Source organism: Camelus bactrianus, chromosome 29, assembly GCF_048773025.1.
Source record: "Camelus bactrianus isolate YW-2024 breed Bactrian camel chromosome 29, ASM4877302v1, whole genome shotgun sequence".
NCBI lineage: Eukaryota > Metazoa > Chordata > Mammalia > Artiodactyla > Camelidae > Camelus > Camelus bactrianus.
Genome location: NC_133567.1, coordinates 19900241 through 19916484, shown reverse-complemented (window position 1 = coordinate 19916484; position 16244 = coordinate 19900241). Strand labels below are relative to the sequence as shown.

At 44.8% G+C, this 16244-nt stretch overlaps 1 protein-coding gene across 3 annotated transcripts in view; it reads left to right on the top strand.

The window, feature by feature from the left end:
• PAG1 (phosphoprotein membrane anchor with glycosphingolipid microdomains 1) overlaps positions 1-16244 on the top strand; it is a 126777-nt gene that overhangs the window by 91599 nt on the left and 18934 nt on the right. For 2 of the 3 annotated variants that reach the window (XM_045514173.2, XM_074355045.1), the window contains one exon: positions 15570-15779. In XM_045514173.2, the coding sequence (XP_045370129.2) occupies positions 15655-15779 (125 nt within the window). In that variant the 5' untranslated portion in view covers positions 15570-15654. Of the gene's footprint in view, positions 1-2705; positions 2769-15569; positions 15780-16244 lie in introns of all 3 variants that reach the window. The other variant, XM_045514179.2, reaches the window with a different exon arrangement.

Sequence of the window (16244 nt, the reverse complement as noted above, 5' to 3'; positions counted from 1 at the left end):
CACTGAGCTACACCCTCCCCCACCTCGGAGCTTTTCTTGGTAGGACTGTAAAGATGTGCATTCATTCACTCCATCGGTACTGACAGAGTGCCTGTGACTGTTGTAGGTGCTGGAGTTACAGCTGCCCAGACAGAGTGCCTGCGCTCACTGAGGTTGTGATCTAGAGGGCATCCTGCAACCATGAGCGCAAAGACTAATACACAAGATGCTTTCGGATGGGATAACAGGAAAGCAAGAGGGAGTGATTGAATAAGGCTGAATTGGAGGTGCACAAGAGGGCTTTAGAATGGATGACCACAGGAGGCTTCTCTGAGAATATGATATTTGAACAGGATGAAATAAATGAAGGAGAACCAGCTGTGTGATGACCTGAAAAATGATGATTCTGGTAGATAAACAGCTAGTGTAAAAGATCCAGGGTGAGGACAAACTCAATATGTTCAAGAGCTAGAAAGAAAAAGCCCATGTGGGTTTGAAAGGTCGTGGCCAAAGAGACGAAGGAACTAGCGGAGGCTGGAGGGGTTGGATCTGCCCGGCCTATGGTAGTCCTTCCATAAATGTTTGTCACACTGACCTCAACAAAGGGTATAGTGTCCATTTTAGCAATGAAGATCAAGAGAAAAGCTAAAGTAGCCCGAAGAAAAGTATTGACATAGCAATGTATTGATTTCTAGTACATTCTTTGCCTCTAAGGATTACAGATCGTTTTATAAGTGAAGAGATGGTGAGTGTTTATATCAGCTTCGACATACAACCTAAAAACAGTGGTATGTGAGAACCAATAACAGACCAGGAGGTTTTCTTACATTTCTTGTCGAAAGTTTTTTACATTTTAAAATAATGCCATTTTAATTTATCCCGTGAATTATGTTTGGCCATACAACTTTTCAGTTTAGCATTTTGAGGGACGCAGAGACAAATAAGTAGGCATAATCTAGCAGACAGAGAACATGGCTGTGTCCCTGCCTTCTGAGTCTGTGTGTTTATGTTGCAAGTTCAGACACTACCTTCTGGAATAGACCATACGTGCTCTGTTTGGGCCTGAGCTCTGGGGATCCACGTGTGCTGCAGAAAGCGTGGTTTGCGTGGTTCCCAGCATGGACCTGTGTGGGAAGAGGAAAGGTGAGCTCTGTCTGTCGTATGTTGTCACATCCTGACTATGCTATGTTCCAATACTATAAGAAATAAAATGAAGTTACATTTGCCAGTTGAGCTTAGGGCTATGAGTGAATCTATTCTAACTAGATATTCAGATGCTCTGGGGACAGATTTATAGATACAGACATCCAGACCAAATCCCTGCTCAAGTAAGCCAGTTTCCAGGGTCAGGCTTGGACATTGGTGTATTGCAGAAAATTCCCTAAGTGATTCTAATGGATAGCCAGGGTTGAAAATTCTAGTCTAATTCAGAGGATTAGACTAGAATTTTAATGATTTAATTTAATGGTTCTGTAGCCTTTAGGATAAAGTTGATTTGCTTTTAATCATCCTGGTCTTTGCATCTCACATGTCATCTGAATACTTCTTTCATTATTTCCTTAGAGATCAGAACTTATGATCCCAAAGATTAATTTAATGGGAAAATCTTTTTTTTCCTTTCTTCCTTCCTTTTTCCTTCTTTCATCCTTTGCTTTTTTAAAAACCAATCTGGACATCGAGAGCTTTTAAAATCTGTAAAGGAATAGTCCATGGTACTTAAATTTAAAGCTTCATGTGTGCAATATTTAGAAATTAAGATCTGCCTCCAAGAAATATTGAGGTCATTTTAATAAAGAGACTTACATAAGATTTAAAAACATGTGAAATCAAAAACTTGTAATTGGGGTTGGTGTAGAGAGAGGAAAGAAAGAGCTAGACTAAGATAATCGCTTTAATTGAAGGATAATTACAGCACTGAGCTTCCAGTCAGAGAAAAAGAAATATGATTTTTGTGTGTATAGTTTAGTGGTTATTAAAAAAAAAAAAGCATGCTATCTTATCAGGATAGAAAACCATTCTCCCCCACAGGGGTGAAAACATAGGATAGAGAATGTGGGATGGAGGGGGTTGCAAAACCATACCCTGATATTAGTTCTTATTTTCTAGCCCTCAACTTTACCAAGAAAATAGAAATTGGGGCAGAGAGACTACATTGACTACCTGCCGCACAGAATGCTTTGAACTCAGCAGAGGAGAAGAAACTATTTTTAAAATATCAGTGTTATGAATCGCTATTCTAGGTGTCTCCAGAAAGTTCTTAATCCTGTGGCATATAATGTAAATTCCAAACATGACCATCAACTTGGAAACCACTGTGACATTCAAAATCTATGAAACTCTCAAAATTATACTAAGACTTTCCATAAACACAGCCTTAACCCATGACTTCATTTCATTCATGATTTACAAACAGGAAAAAAAAAAAGAATGGGAAATCTTGAGGGAGAAGATGTGATTTTCATTAGCTATGAAGATTTTCAAAATTGCATTAGTTTCAGTTCATTAGGTCTTATAATCACATTAGCCACGTGGCATTGTAAGGGGAAGAAATTCCCTGCAGCTGTTTCCCGGTGGATTTCCTCCAAGCTTCACTACCTCTGTCCACTGGGACTCAACACGGGATTAGAGTTTTCCGTTCATAGGATGAACCGATGAAAACGATACAACTTGTAGAAACTGCATTTACACAAACGTTCCCTCTCAGTCTTTCCTCATTCCTTCTGCAGTGATTCCCCTGGTCAAATGCTGTGTCAGTGTTGAGGAATTCTGACTTTCTAAAGACTTGACAAGTAAGTTCTCCTCCACTGGGATTCCCTGAGGACTTGTAACAAATTCTGAGCTATATCAGTGAACTACTTCAGAATCACCTATGTGTTAAAAATGCAGATTCTTGGGACCCATTTCAACTCTATTATATCAGAATATCTGAGGGTCAGGCCAGGGCATCAGCTGTGTAACAAGCGCCCCAGGCGTGGTGAGCAGGACAGAGGGGATTCTGTGGGTGGGGCATCTCTGTGGTGGCTGTTGCTCTCACAAGGCCTGGAAAGGGAGCCGAGTGAAACCAATGAGGCTGATAGTGGAGGGGCCTGGAGGTGTGCACTTTGACACAAATCAAGGCTACTAGTCAGTAGGGCCACAGACAAGACATGCATCGATTTAAGTTGAGAAAAGTCTCCATGCTCAGAAGTGAGATACTATCCTAGCCTGTCATGTCTCTACTCAAGACCCTACAGTTTACTTCATATTGCCTTTTTTACTGAAACAACTTTTTTAATTGAAAATAGTTGATTTACAATATTGTGTTAATTTCAGGTATACAGCAAAGTGATTCAGTTATATATTTTGTTCAGGTTATTTTCCTGTGCTATACAGTAAATCCTTGTTGCTTATCTGTCTTATGTGTAGTAATTTGTGTCTGTTAATCCCATACTCCTAATTTTTCCCTCCCCTTTCCTTTTCCCCTTTGGTGACCATAAGTTTATTTTCTATGTCTGTGAGTTTGTTTCTGTTTTATATATACATTCATTTGTATTATTTTTTAGATTCCATATATGTGATATCATCTAATATTTGTCTTTCTCTGTCTGACTTACTTCACTTAATATGTTAATCCCTAGGTCCATCCATGTTGCTGCAGGTGGCAACATTTTGTTCTTTTTCATGACTGAGTAATATTCCATTACACACACACACACACACACACACACACACACACACACACACACACACATATCACATCTTCTTAAATCTTCTTACCACATCTTCTTAAATACTCCATTTGCTTTTATATCTAGTCCAAAGTCTTTTTTAGCTGTCCACAGTATTAATGGCCTTAATGGCCTTTGCAATGAACATGGACCTCTACCAAAGAGTGTGACAGGTTCTGATTGTTGAGTTCTGTGTTTAGTCATGACACACGATGTAAGAACAGAATCTCCTTTTGGGCTACTATTCTGTTACACCTATCTCCCCATCTCCATCAACAGTATTATCTTCCCTAAACTGGGCAAAGGAAGAGAAGAAAATAAATGTACTGAAGTATGTAGACATGAACACACATACGTCATTCTTAAACTCACAAAGTACCCCGTGGAGTAAGGCCAGCTATGGACAAAGGAGTAAAGCAGAACACAATTAGGAAAACAGTCCTCCAGGTCTGTTCCCCTTGCCTACCTCCCACCCGCAGTGTGCCTGCACTCTGGCCTCAGCCCTCTCCCCCTTCCCTTGCCATCCCTTTTCCTCACCAGGTAACTTGCTCTCTTCCCATCATTTATGCCTTAATGGGATTTTTAATGCATGGGCCACTTCTTCCATGAACATTTGTTTTTTTTCAGCTTTGCTTTAACTGTAAAGTGAAAGCAGTTTTCCCCCATTCAGTGGGGGTGGAGGGGACAGGGGACACTCCCTACAGATACCCTCCCAGGTCCTTGAAATCCTACCCATCCTTAGCAGCTGGCTGACCCTGACTGGGATGGAGCGTGTGCACGGGTGCGTGGAGGTGGTCCTGTCTACCCTGTGCATATGCAGAGACTGTCTTTGGAATCTGCCAGACACAATGAGGACAGTTCTCAGCTTGAAACGACATCAGTCCAAGGGCGCTCCAGCTGCATCAGCGCCCCGGCGCCTCGGCTGTCAAGCCAAACAGAATCGTGCTGCAGTTATCATGACTAGATGTCGCTGCTTTCTTTCCTTCCCCCTGACTTCACATGCTTGGAATTAAACATTACATTGTTTTTCATCTTTGTTCAAGAATGTATCTCTATATTAGGAACTTAATTCTAAATGTTTTCACCTCTTGCCAATGGAGTTTTGCAGATAACTGCAGCAGACCAGTGTCATCTCATATTCAAGGTGTGATGAAAAGATGAAACAGTGCTTGGTACATAGTAGGCATTTAGCAATTATTTGTTCAGCGGGTTATAGAGCGTCACAGAGTAAAACACAGTTTGGCCCTTAGTGTCAAAGAGTAGGAAATATCAGCTGTATTACTCAAGAAACCAATGAAACCAACCCAAAAAGCTGAGCACCTTTAATAAAAGAGACAGAGAAGTGGGGAGGCTATAGCTCAGTGGTAGAGCGTGTGCTCAGCATGCACAGGGTCCTGGGTTCAATCCCCTATCCATCCATTAAAAAATAATAACCTCACCCCCAAAAAATGTCTTTTAAATTAAAAAATAATTATAATAGAGAAGAGAAAGTCTCCAGAATGTTCTGTCACATTCGGAATCTCCTCAGGCTTATCAAGTACGGGGACTGGAAAAGTAGACAGGTCCCTTTCAGATCTGCTGTCTGTAAGACTTCCCTAAATTGGGGCACAGGCCTTTACACAGCTTCAGAAGCTTGAAGCGGCAGCATTTTCTCTCTCGGTTACCTGTGCACGCCCATCCGCAGATTTTGGCTTGCTCCTCGCATTTTGTTGAAAGGCTTTTATGAACATGACCTGTAAGTGTGTGGCTATACCAACTGGACGTTAATGAGCAGATAAAGTGACTCGTAAGTCAGGCCCGCAGCCCGTGTGCAGCGGTGGCCTTCCCGGAAGTGCCACTGATGTCTTGGGGGTTTTTAGGATTGATTCCTCACTCTGCACCAGAAAGACCGCCCATGCCCTCCCCTCCTGCATCACCGGTGTAACTGGTGTGGCCCCCTTGGGTTCTCCCATGAGTGACTAAGACGGTGCCTTCCGGGGAGTTGAAACTGTTGATCGCACTGAGAATTTCAGGTTCTTGCTGGATCAACACTTCCATTTGTGTGGAAGGTCTTGGATTTGTGTCTTAGATTTTTTTGTCTTAGAACTTAGGAATCACCAGCTGCTTTTATAAGAGAATCTCAGAGCTGGAAAGAAACCTTATCAATGACTTCATTTTTCAGAAGAGAAATTGAGGCACAGGAGGCTTGGACTTGTTTCACGCTGCACAGCAATGTAGTCGGGAGGGATGGAGTGGAAGCTGCGTCCCTGCCTCCACACACCAGCGACCTGCCCTCTCGCTGCCATTTCACTAGACTCTGGACCGTGGAGAGTGGCCTTGTATTTGAGTACTTCTATGGGCATCAAGAAGGGTCCTAGGACATGGGGGCTCTGACCTCATCTTCACATAACTTTGAGTAAGATGAGGCCACGTTTCAGCACCAGGGATCTGGTTGGGTGACCCTTCAACCCTAGTTGAAGGAAGATGAACAGCTCCACTAGTGTTGCCCAGAGGTGGCCCCCAGACCCACAGCCTAGCCCTCACCTGAGAGTCAGGGAGCCCTGCCGAAGTCAGAGTCTGCAGCTTAACGAGCTCCCCAGGGGATCTGGAGAGGCAGTCAAGTCTTCTCCAGGTTCAGCGAACATCATGAGCACCTGGAGGGCTTGTTAAAACGGAGACTGCTGGCTCTCACCCCAGACTTTGTGATTCACACGCCTCAGGGAAGGCCCAGAATTCTGCATCTTTAACAAGTTCCTGGATAATGGCGAAGCCTCTGCCCCAGGACCCCCCTGAGAGAAGCTCCACAAGGACCCCTGGCTCTGTCGCTCCCTCTGCAAGGGGCGTGGGCGTCATACTGCCTGAGTCATCTGCACCCGCTCCCCCCATCCCCCCGACAGAAAGCCTTGAGGTTGAGCCCTGAGAACCCACGTTTTCAAATACAGGTTCTGACCTGTTCTGATCAAGCTGTCACTCTGACGTCTCCCAGCCCTCAGGAGTTTCCGGTAACACTGACAAGTAACTTGCAAGGATCTGGGGGGAAGATTTTGCACTTCAGAGGTCAGTAAATTCAGTCTTTTGTCTGCCAATTTTAGAATATAAAAATTCTTAATGTTTTTAAAGTGTAAGAAAGATGAAAATTAAAGATGGCTTTGATGCATTAAGCACTGGGTAATATGTTGAGGTACTTTCTTGCCAGAGCCTGGGTGGACTATTAACTCTTAAGTCTGCAGTCCTTACGTCCAGGTGCATCGAAAAGTGGGATTGACACCAGGGCTGTGAAACTCGGATTCCTCTGGGACATGGTTCAAATTTCTATCTAACTCTTAAGATTCTACGTCTTCCATCTTGAAGGTGTACTTTTCCCAGAATAAGCGTCCTTTGCTGTACAGTCTCCATGAGGCAGCATGGTTCTCTGAGGGCCTGGGAAGAGCTGATTGGGCTGTAAGGGACACTAGAGCATTTGTAATTAGCTGTCCAACCACAGTCCAAGTGTTAAAATGAAACTGGTCTTTTAAAGATCCTGAGCTGTGAGGGGAGGATTGGAGAGGCCTTATGTCAAATGGTAAATTTCTGAACCTCTCTGCAAAGAAACAGAAGTTTGGTTTTGGTTAAGTCTTTTACTGTTATGAAAAAAAAAAAAATGGTGGCTGAATCACCCGGGCAGCAGAAGCCAAATAAAAACAAGACAAAGCAGTGCTTAACAGAGTGAGATGGGAAAGTCCTGATCTCAGTAAACTGGCCTGTGTATAAACACCACCTCCCCACCGGGTCCAGCGAAGCAGATAGAGCGAGGGCAGCAAGGTGCCCTCGTCCCCTTGGAAGGAGGGCCCGTGATGCTGTGGCTGGGAATGAGCAGTGGACGACCTGGAAGAGAGTGAGCATTCTTCTCTCTGGCGCCCAAACAAGTCACCACAGAGTGAAGTTTAGCTTCCTGGGAAGATGGCCCAGCTCCCGTGTCCTCACCTGTTTGCTGTTGTCACAGATGGGCAGACACCTGGGGTCATGACCATGGCTGGGATGGCCATGTTTTTGATTTCAAGCCTGTGAGTCAGAGCTGACATGCACTGGGGCCTCTGCAGGACCGCAAGGGGAAGGTGGGGAGAGGCCAGATGAGTGTGTGTAGGGCGGAGGCAGCACCATGATTTACCCACCAGGAAGTCAGGCAAGCCGGCTGCGGTCACTCCTCGTGTCCCCACGGAATTTCAGCATCATTTAAGAAGACTGAGAAGAATTTCTTCTTCTGATTATTACCATCTCTGAAGGCCTGGTCAGGTTCCATCTCTTCTTGGATGCTTATTCTTCTCTGAACTATTAACTTATTCAGCTATGTATTCATTAAACGTATGTGTTAAGTGCCTGCTGTAGACACTTAACCAGACACGTCTGCCCACAGCCTCCCTCTTGGGGCTCGGACCAGTGGAGGAGACATGCGGAGAACTCCATCACTCTACTTGGCAGTGACGCTACAAAGGGAAGAGCTTGTAGAAAGGGGGGGGGGCTCAACTTAACTGGGGATGGGGGCGAGGAAGCAGCGTCAGAAGCTGCCCCAAGGAAGTGACATTTAAGCTGAGACCTGAAGGGTGCTCGGGCTTCCGTCAGATGAAAAACGTGGGAAGAGGGGTAAGAATCATTAAGGCTGCTCCCTCCTCGGAGAAGTGTAAGGCCCAGTCGCGGGCGAGGGAGGGAAGAGAGAGGTGTGTATCAGGGTTCCTAGGAGAGGGGGAAGACGTGACATGTCACCCCTGGGAAGGGGCCAGAGGAAGGCACAGCTTGGGGACACAGTGAGATGGCCAGTGTGGAGAGGCCTGCTCAGGGCAGTGAGGATTCCTGGACAGAGAAACTGAAAGTTCCAATTGGGACTTTTCTCAAGAGATGTTCAACACTGTTGGTAGGAATGTAGTTTGGTGCAGCCATTATGGAAAACAGAATGGATATTCCTTGAAAAACTAAAATTAGATTAAGCACATATGATCCAGCAATCCCACACCTGGGCATAGATCTAGAGTAAACTCTTAATTCGAAAAGATACATGCACCCCAGTGTTCATAGAAGCACTATTTACAATGGCCAAGACATGGAAGCAACCTAAATGTCCATTGACAGGTAAAGAAGTTGTGGTGTATATATACCATGGAATACTACTCAGCCATAAAAAAGAAATAATGCCATTTGCAGCAACATGGATGGACTGAGAGATTGTCATACTAAGTGAAGTTAAGTCAACAGAGAAAGATAGACATCATTTGATAACACTTATATGTGGAATCTTTAAAAAAAATGACGCAAATGAACTTACTTACAAAACAGAGACAGACTCACAGACATAGAAAACAAACTTACGGTTACAGGGGGATGGGGGTAGGGACAGATAAATTGGGAGTTCAGGATTTGCAGATACTAACTACTATATATAAAATAGATGAACAACTGGGTCCTACTGAATAGCATAGGAAACCATATTCGGTATCTTGTCAAAGCCTATGAGGAGAAAGAATATGAAAAAGAATATATATATATTTAAAAATTTGAATCACTCTGCTCTATGCCAGAAACTAAGACAACATTGTAAATCGACTATACTTCAGTTAAAAGGGGGTGGGGGGGGGCGTTCAGCTGCTTCAGTGACGTACAAAGAAAGCAGGTGGCTGTGTTCGTTCCAGAGCTGAGGTTTTGCCTTAAGACATACTCGGCTTATTTTTTAATTGTTTGCTTGGTGGGCTCCTCTCTTTTATTCCCCTTCCCTGCCTTACCCTATAAATTATTCATTCAGCTTGCATCCTGAGAGGCAGCTTGTGAATCTACTCATCCTCCTTTCCCAGAAACACATATTCAGGAAAAATCCCTTGCCTGGGTCCTATTTTCCAGCTCATGCAGATGCTGAGAATATGGTGGGATATGAGATGGATGCATCCCTGCCCTCAGGGAACTTTTAATTTAGATCGGATGAGCGAACAGTCGAAGACGGGAAGAAATAAAGCCTTAAGCTCAAACTGCACACTTGTGAAACATCCCATTAAGACTTGCTTATGCAAATTGAAGACATTTACCTGTGTTCCTCACCCAGTCTGTAAGAATCATCATCTCTCTCCCCTCCCCCCCCAGCCACCTCTGCCGTTCTGTTCTCTCATGAGATTTACCATTTAAAATTTTAAAACTGAGGGAGAGAGGATAGCTCAGCCGTAGAGCGCATGCCCACCACGCACAGGGTCCTGGGTTCAATCCCCAGCACCTCCATTAAAAAAGCAATATGAATAAACAAATACACCTAGTTACCTCCCCCCAACAAACAAAAATAAGTAATTTTTTTTTTAATTGTAAATGAACATTAGGAATTGGTTTTCAGGTCAGGATATGAGGTACAGCAACCTTAGAAGTCGTTCCTTACGCACCAGCCACTTGCCTTTGGGCTTTTCCCAAGGCAAAAGCCAAAATGGCGGGAGGGTTTTGCTAAGCAGCAAACTCTATTACTTCTGGAATATACGTTTAGTGTATTTTTGAAGACAAGTGACAGCCAAACGCCACCGAAGGGTCAGATTTCCCATTTCCGGTGCGGACCAATAGGCGGGGAGCGTAGAAGATGAAATCAGGCTACGCCGACAGATGGCCTCGAGGATGTGGACCCGCCGTCAGGGGGAGTGCCTGGTCCTTTCCGCAGCAGCGGCCGCAAGCCCCGACGGCGGGGTCTGTTTGGCGATGCCAGGGCTGTCCAGGTCCCTCCCTCTCGTGCTTCAAGCTGCTGTGGAAAGAAATGTCAAGATTCTGCTCCAAAATGATGTTATAAAATGACTTTGTAATCTATAAGGAGGACAGTATTAACTTGGAGTCCTTTACCACCCTCTGCTCTCTGGGTGTGTTCCCCCACCCCCCATGCCCACCCCCCTGACTCAGAGAAAGAAAGACATGGGGAGATCTTTGCTCCCTCTTGGCAGAAAACCTTGCACTTTGGCAGGGCCAGGGCGGACAGGAAAGGTCTGCTGAGGTGGTTCCGTCTTTCCAGCAGACCCGGTTAACGCTCACTCAGAGTTCAGCGTAGCTGGCTTGTCTTATGACAGAGCCCTTCAGACTGAAGAGACAAGTCTACCTGAAGGTAAATGGTTTAGCTTAAAACGCTTTCGGGAGACTGGAGGGTTCTGTTGAGAGGTTCACGTAGCCGTAGCCCACGTGTCCGCCCACTTGCTGCTCAAGGACAGAAACCCAGCAGAGAATTTGGCTCCTGGGCCCTCGTTCAATGTGTTTGGTTAATCCGTGGCTTGTAAAGTGTCCTTTTACAGCATGGTTCCCACACCTGGTGATGAGCGGGAAGGAGGCGTTCCCACTGGGGACGGGTCCTTGACCTCCTTATTTGAGCATCAGTCAGGGGTCATGTGTGAAGGTGGCTTCCATCAGGCTCAATGATGAGTCAGCTGGGACAGCTGTAAAAGGGTAATGACTGTCATTACTGACCTCAACTGGCTTCAAAGGAACCAAGCGTCTGCTTCTGTGGCTAATCTCACCGGCCGTCCCAACTCTGTCAAATTATTATTTACAGAATTTGCAGTGGTCAGAGCACCTACCTAACTTGTTAAATGTGTTTGGCTTCAGAAATAAATAGCTGGTATTTGGGCTGTAACTTTCATTACTGTCATCCGGTTTCTGTTTTCTTTCTTGTTGGAATTGACGGGGGTGGCTGATAGTCCAGGCTGATGAAGACAATTAAAATGCTCAGCATAGGCACAAACAGCAAGAATAACCGGTCTCTCCTGGAGGAGTTGAGAATAGAATTGTACTGCCCCCTTGTGGTTAAAAGTGGCACCTGCTTTGGAAGTTAAAAGACCATCGATTTTTCTAAGATTTGATCACTTACTGATTCAAATCACGAAATGAATGGATATAAAAGTATGAGAGATTATGGCGCTTTTAGTCCAAAATAGTTATCCAGCCCAACTTTTGAAAGAACCCCCAAGAGAAGTCCTATAAACTCAGGCACCGACCTTTCTCAGGGCCAGAAGACAAGTTCCCACAGGAGTCTGAGATGATATAAAATTGGGGGGGGGGGGGCAGGGGAAATGCCACAGCCTCTTGTAAAGCAATATCATATATTAAATGACAGCCTCTGATCACGATTGTACGTCAGTGCAGCCAGTGGTGAAGCCGGTCTAAAACAAAGCCAAAAAAATAATAATAATAATAATGTAGAACAATTAAACTAAATCTGCCATTTCATTAATATTATGATCTTTTGCAGCACATCTTAGTGGGGGCATTCAGGTGCAGTAATAAATGTTAGCTGAGGTCCAGTGAATGGCCGTTCTTTGCCCTATGTTGAATAACTCAATATTTACACAGGTGGTCTGACAACAGGATTTTTTTTTTAACTTTGAAGAAACAGTACTCTATAATTGAATGCAATTGTACTGAGTCAGGTAAGGACAGGACTGAGAGAAATAGGCTTAAATATCTCCATGAAAAAATCCTGAGCTATCACCCCAAGTCATTCGTGTATTTCTGCTGGTGTGGACTGATTCTGGATGCTCAGAAAGTGTCTTACTGGATATAGGAACTAGCAGGAAATAAGCCGGTCCCCTGGACCAGTAACAGCATCAGGGGCTTTGAAGCCTTGGCTTATGTTTTCCACAGGGACCCTGGTTGGTAGAGGCGCACAGTGTGTGGCCTGGAAAACCCTCCTTGCTGCAGGGGTCCTTCCTTTTCAGAATGACTTCCTGCTTCCCAGACCCTGTGCCTTGGGTCCTTGTGGTCTCCCTCTACCACTAATCCTGAGAGAAGCCTCCAGCCTCCAGTCCCCTCCAGACACCAGTCCCCCACTGCTGAAGATAAACTACACAGAGGACCCTGAGCACTGCATTTAAGCTCCGGAAAACAGGGCATGAGGGTCCAGCCTTGGGAAGAAAGTCCATTCCACTTCTTGGAAAGCTCTGGACCATCCACAAAGGGCTTCCCTTCTCTCCCTCACCAAGGAGGAACACGGAAGTCATCCAGGTGCATTTATACACATGAGGGAGGGGCAGTGCATCAATACGCAGGAGGGAGGGGCGGTCCATCTACGCACACGGGGGAGGGGCAGTCCATCTAAACACATTGGGAGAAGACCGTCATGTCTCAAGTAGATGAGCCACCAAAATTTTAAAAAGGGATGACCACTGAAGAAATGTGAAAATTTTCCGTAATTTCACGTAATTCCGCAAGAGAATTACGGAAACAGAAGTCCAGGCGGAAAAAAGAGACCAGGAGACCAGAGTAACAGTGGTGCAGACCTTCTCTAAAATGGGAATAATCCCACCGGGAGGCCTGCTGTGAGTGTCAAAGGTCATGTGTGTGCCCGCCGCCACCACCGCTGACCCCTGCCAGGGCAGCCGCCCCTGCTGCGCTGCCCGCGCGGCTGTGACCTGTGTGGCTCCTGGTCCCTTAGAGTTTTCTGAGAGGTGGAGGCTGCCCGGTAGGAGCCGCCCGGTGGGAGCCGTTGTCCTTAGGGATTACCATGTATCTGACTCAGAAACATGTACCAGGTGATGATCAGTCTTTTCATTGTGAGATTTTCACCCACGATGAGAACTTCTGTAAAAAGTATTTCTTTCCAGAGCTTTTCTGCAAAGTTTAATTGAAGGAGAGTGAGCTAGGAATTTCGACACATTTCCTCTGAGTCGCATCCTTTATTCAGTAGCTGATGGTAATCTGCTTTTATCTTCCTTCTCCTTACACTGCTCTGCTAGGTGAGGCTCCACTTATCTCATGACACTCTATCACCTCCCCCGTTGAGAAACAGAGAAGAGAAACGTGTACAGAAACAGGGAGAGATGCTGCTCTAGCTTGCTGGAAGGATATGTGGCTTTGGAATAATTCACACAGCAAACTGTTTTCTAAGAACCTGGCCCTTTATAAATAGACATGGATGAAATCATTGTATGAATGAATGAGTGAATAAAGGAAGGCACAAACAGCTACGCAACAGATACTTTTTGTTTGTGCCTCGTAAATTGTGTCATGCTTGGACCTGGATAGAAAAATTTATTTCATGTGTATTCATAGGTCCCCACGATATATGTGCTTGCTTGAATGTATTTTGATAACTCATTGTGATGCCAACTTGTAGTGTAAGTTTAAAATGAATTATTCATTGCTTCAACAAATTATGGGAGAAGTGCTAGTGATTTTTGTTCAGTTATAGCTGCCCAGGAGCAAACACGCCCAAGCAATGTGACCATCCATTACAGTGTGCAGGTCGTGTTTCCAGGCATAATGTATAACCAACGCAGGAAGAAAGACGTTCTGCATTACCCAGGAAAGTGTACGCTTGTGTATGTATAGAGCATTAGGAAGTGTTCCTGTTGGTTCACGGCGTACAGAAAACAATCGATTTCATCTTCTAGAATTCCCTCTGCATCGCTGTAGATAAAAGTTTCTTGTTCTCCAGCTTTTCGTTCTTTTTTACCTTTAAGTATTCAAATAAATGTGACACATTTCACCTGGAGAAGATTTGGTCTCGCTGAACCACAATGCACTCGTTAGCCACTGAGCCACCCAAGTGCTGGCTCGATGTGGATACTCAGTGATGGCTGGACAGAATTCTAGCTCTTTCATGGAAACAAAGGGACATGTAAACATCAATGGTCTTTTTCAAGAAAAAAAAAATTGAGTTCTGATTCATTATCATGACAAAAATATTCATTCGCTGACTTTATTGATGAAACTTGACTTTAAAGGCTGTTTCGTTTAACTTAGAATGTTCTAGAATGGAGCAAAGCAAATGCTCTTTAAAAAGACATCTCTGAAGGGAGATCATCATTGATTTGACATAGGACTCTATTTTTCAAAATCTAGAACTCATAATATTTCACGGAACTCATTGGCCATTTTCATTTAGACACATTGGAACTGGGCGGGGGTGGGGGTGGCGGGGGTCTGTAGCCCCCGGTGAGGAGGAGCGCCCTCTAGGGGCCAAGACCGCCACTTAGCACAGTGGCACCTTGGGGGAACTTAGCGGTTCTCTGCATTCAGCTCCCTTGTCTGGAAAAATGAGGATTAGTGGTGCCTTTTTTACAGGCTAGTGGCAGCGATTAAATGAGGAAAGCATTTGAGTCCCAGGCCCATGCCAGGTACTAAAATATCCCAAGGACAGCTGCTCAATTTGTAGTTGTTGATAAATAGGTCTATTTGTCGCTGGCGGTGGCGTTCTTAGCACAGACTTTCGTCCATTCCTTTGAAAGTGTTCTCAGAGGTTTAGTGAAAGCTGGCCCTGAAAATAAAGTTGCAGACTCAGAACAGGTACCTATTTATGAAGGTGAATAGAAAGATAATCTATTTCATTCACTGTATGGACCTTAAACCTTTTCCAAGAGAAGCAGGTGTGGGAAGTTGGGGAGACAAGGTGGGGAAGATGCAAACTACATTTTGGAGAAAGCTGTAATAAATGCTTTACACTGTTCTGGCAAAAAAAAAAAAAAAAAAGGAATCCAGATAAGCCATCTGTTTATTTGCTGTGGGATACTTAGGCTCTTAGTTTATTTGGAGACATGAAGAATCTATCCGTGCACCATAAATTAACACAACATTGTAAATCGAACATACTTCAATAAAATAAATAAATAAAAATAAATAAATACATCTATTCCCAGACATACCAAAATAATAAGGCATCCGTTGCCTCAAACACTGTGCTAGGCACTGCACACTCCTGCTTTGCATTTTGGGGTGAGAAAACAAAGGCCTGGACAATGGAGGGGACTTGCCTAGATGGACTTGCCTCGACGGTGGGTTTCAAATCGAGTCCAGTACATTCCGCACCCACTTTCCTGCTCTGCCGAGACCCTCCTCCCCGCCAACCCCCACCCCTCCCCCACCATGAACTCACTACCAGATCCCGGCACTTCAGGTGAGAAGTTGTCAAAACATATGTCGTTCTCTCTGCAGGAGGACGCAGCCCTGTGCCCCTATGTCGCCACCTTGGAAGGACTGACCACCGACTCCATCAGCCTGCGCCGCTCCACGCCCCATCATGGGACCCGAGGGAAGCATGCTGAGCGGGGGACCAACGCAGATCGTCCTGTGGGGAAGTTTGGCCGCTGTCGCCGCCTTCTTCCTCATCATCTTCCTCGTCTTTCTGTGTTCCAGTTGTGACAGGTGAGAGCGACCTGTGTCTCCTAGAACCTAAAAATAACACGTTCCCTGGACCCGGAAGACTTTGTATATAAAGCCTATGATAAATGGCGTCTCATCACAGAGACATTCTGGAGGTTAACTGACTTCTCTGCTGCAAAGGGGCCCAGCGACATTTTTTATTAGTTCAGTGAAATGCTGGGAAGCAAACTGGAAGAGCCCTTCTATGAATCTCCCCCAAAGGAAATGTTTGCTGCTCTGATGAGCACATCTTTTCAAAATTTATATTGTTTCCATCTGTGGACATTTGGAAATCTAAATATGACATTCATTAAAGCGACTATTTTGGGGGGTGGAGGATATAGCTCAGTGGTTGAGCACATGCTTAGCATGCCTGAGGTCCAGGGTTCAATCCCCAGTACCTCCATTTAAAAAAAAAAAAAAACACTTTTTGCTGCCACTTGAGAGTTACTGAAAACTTTTGCTACT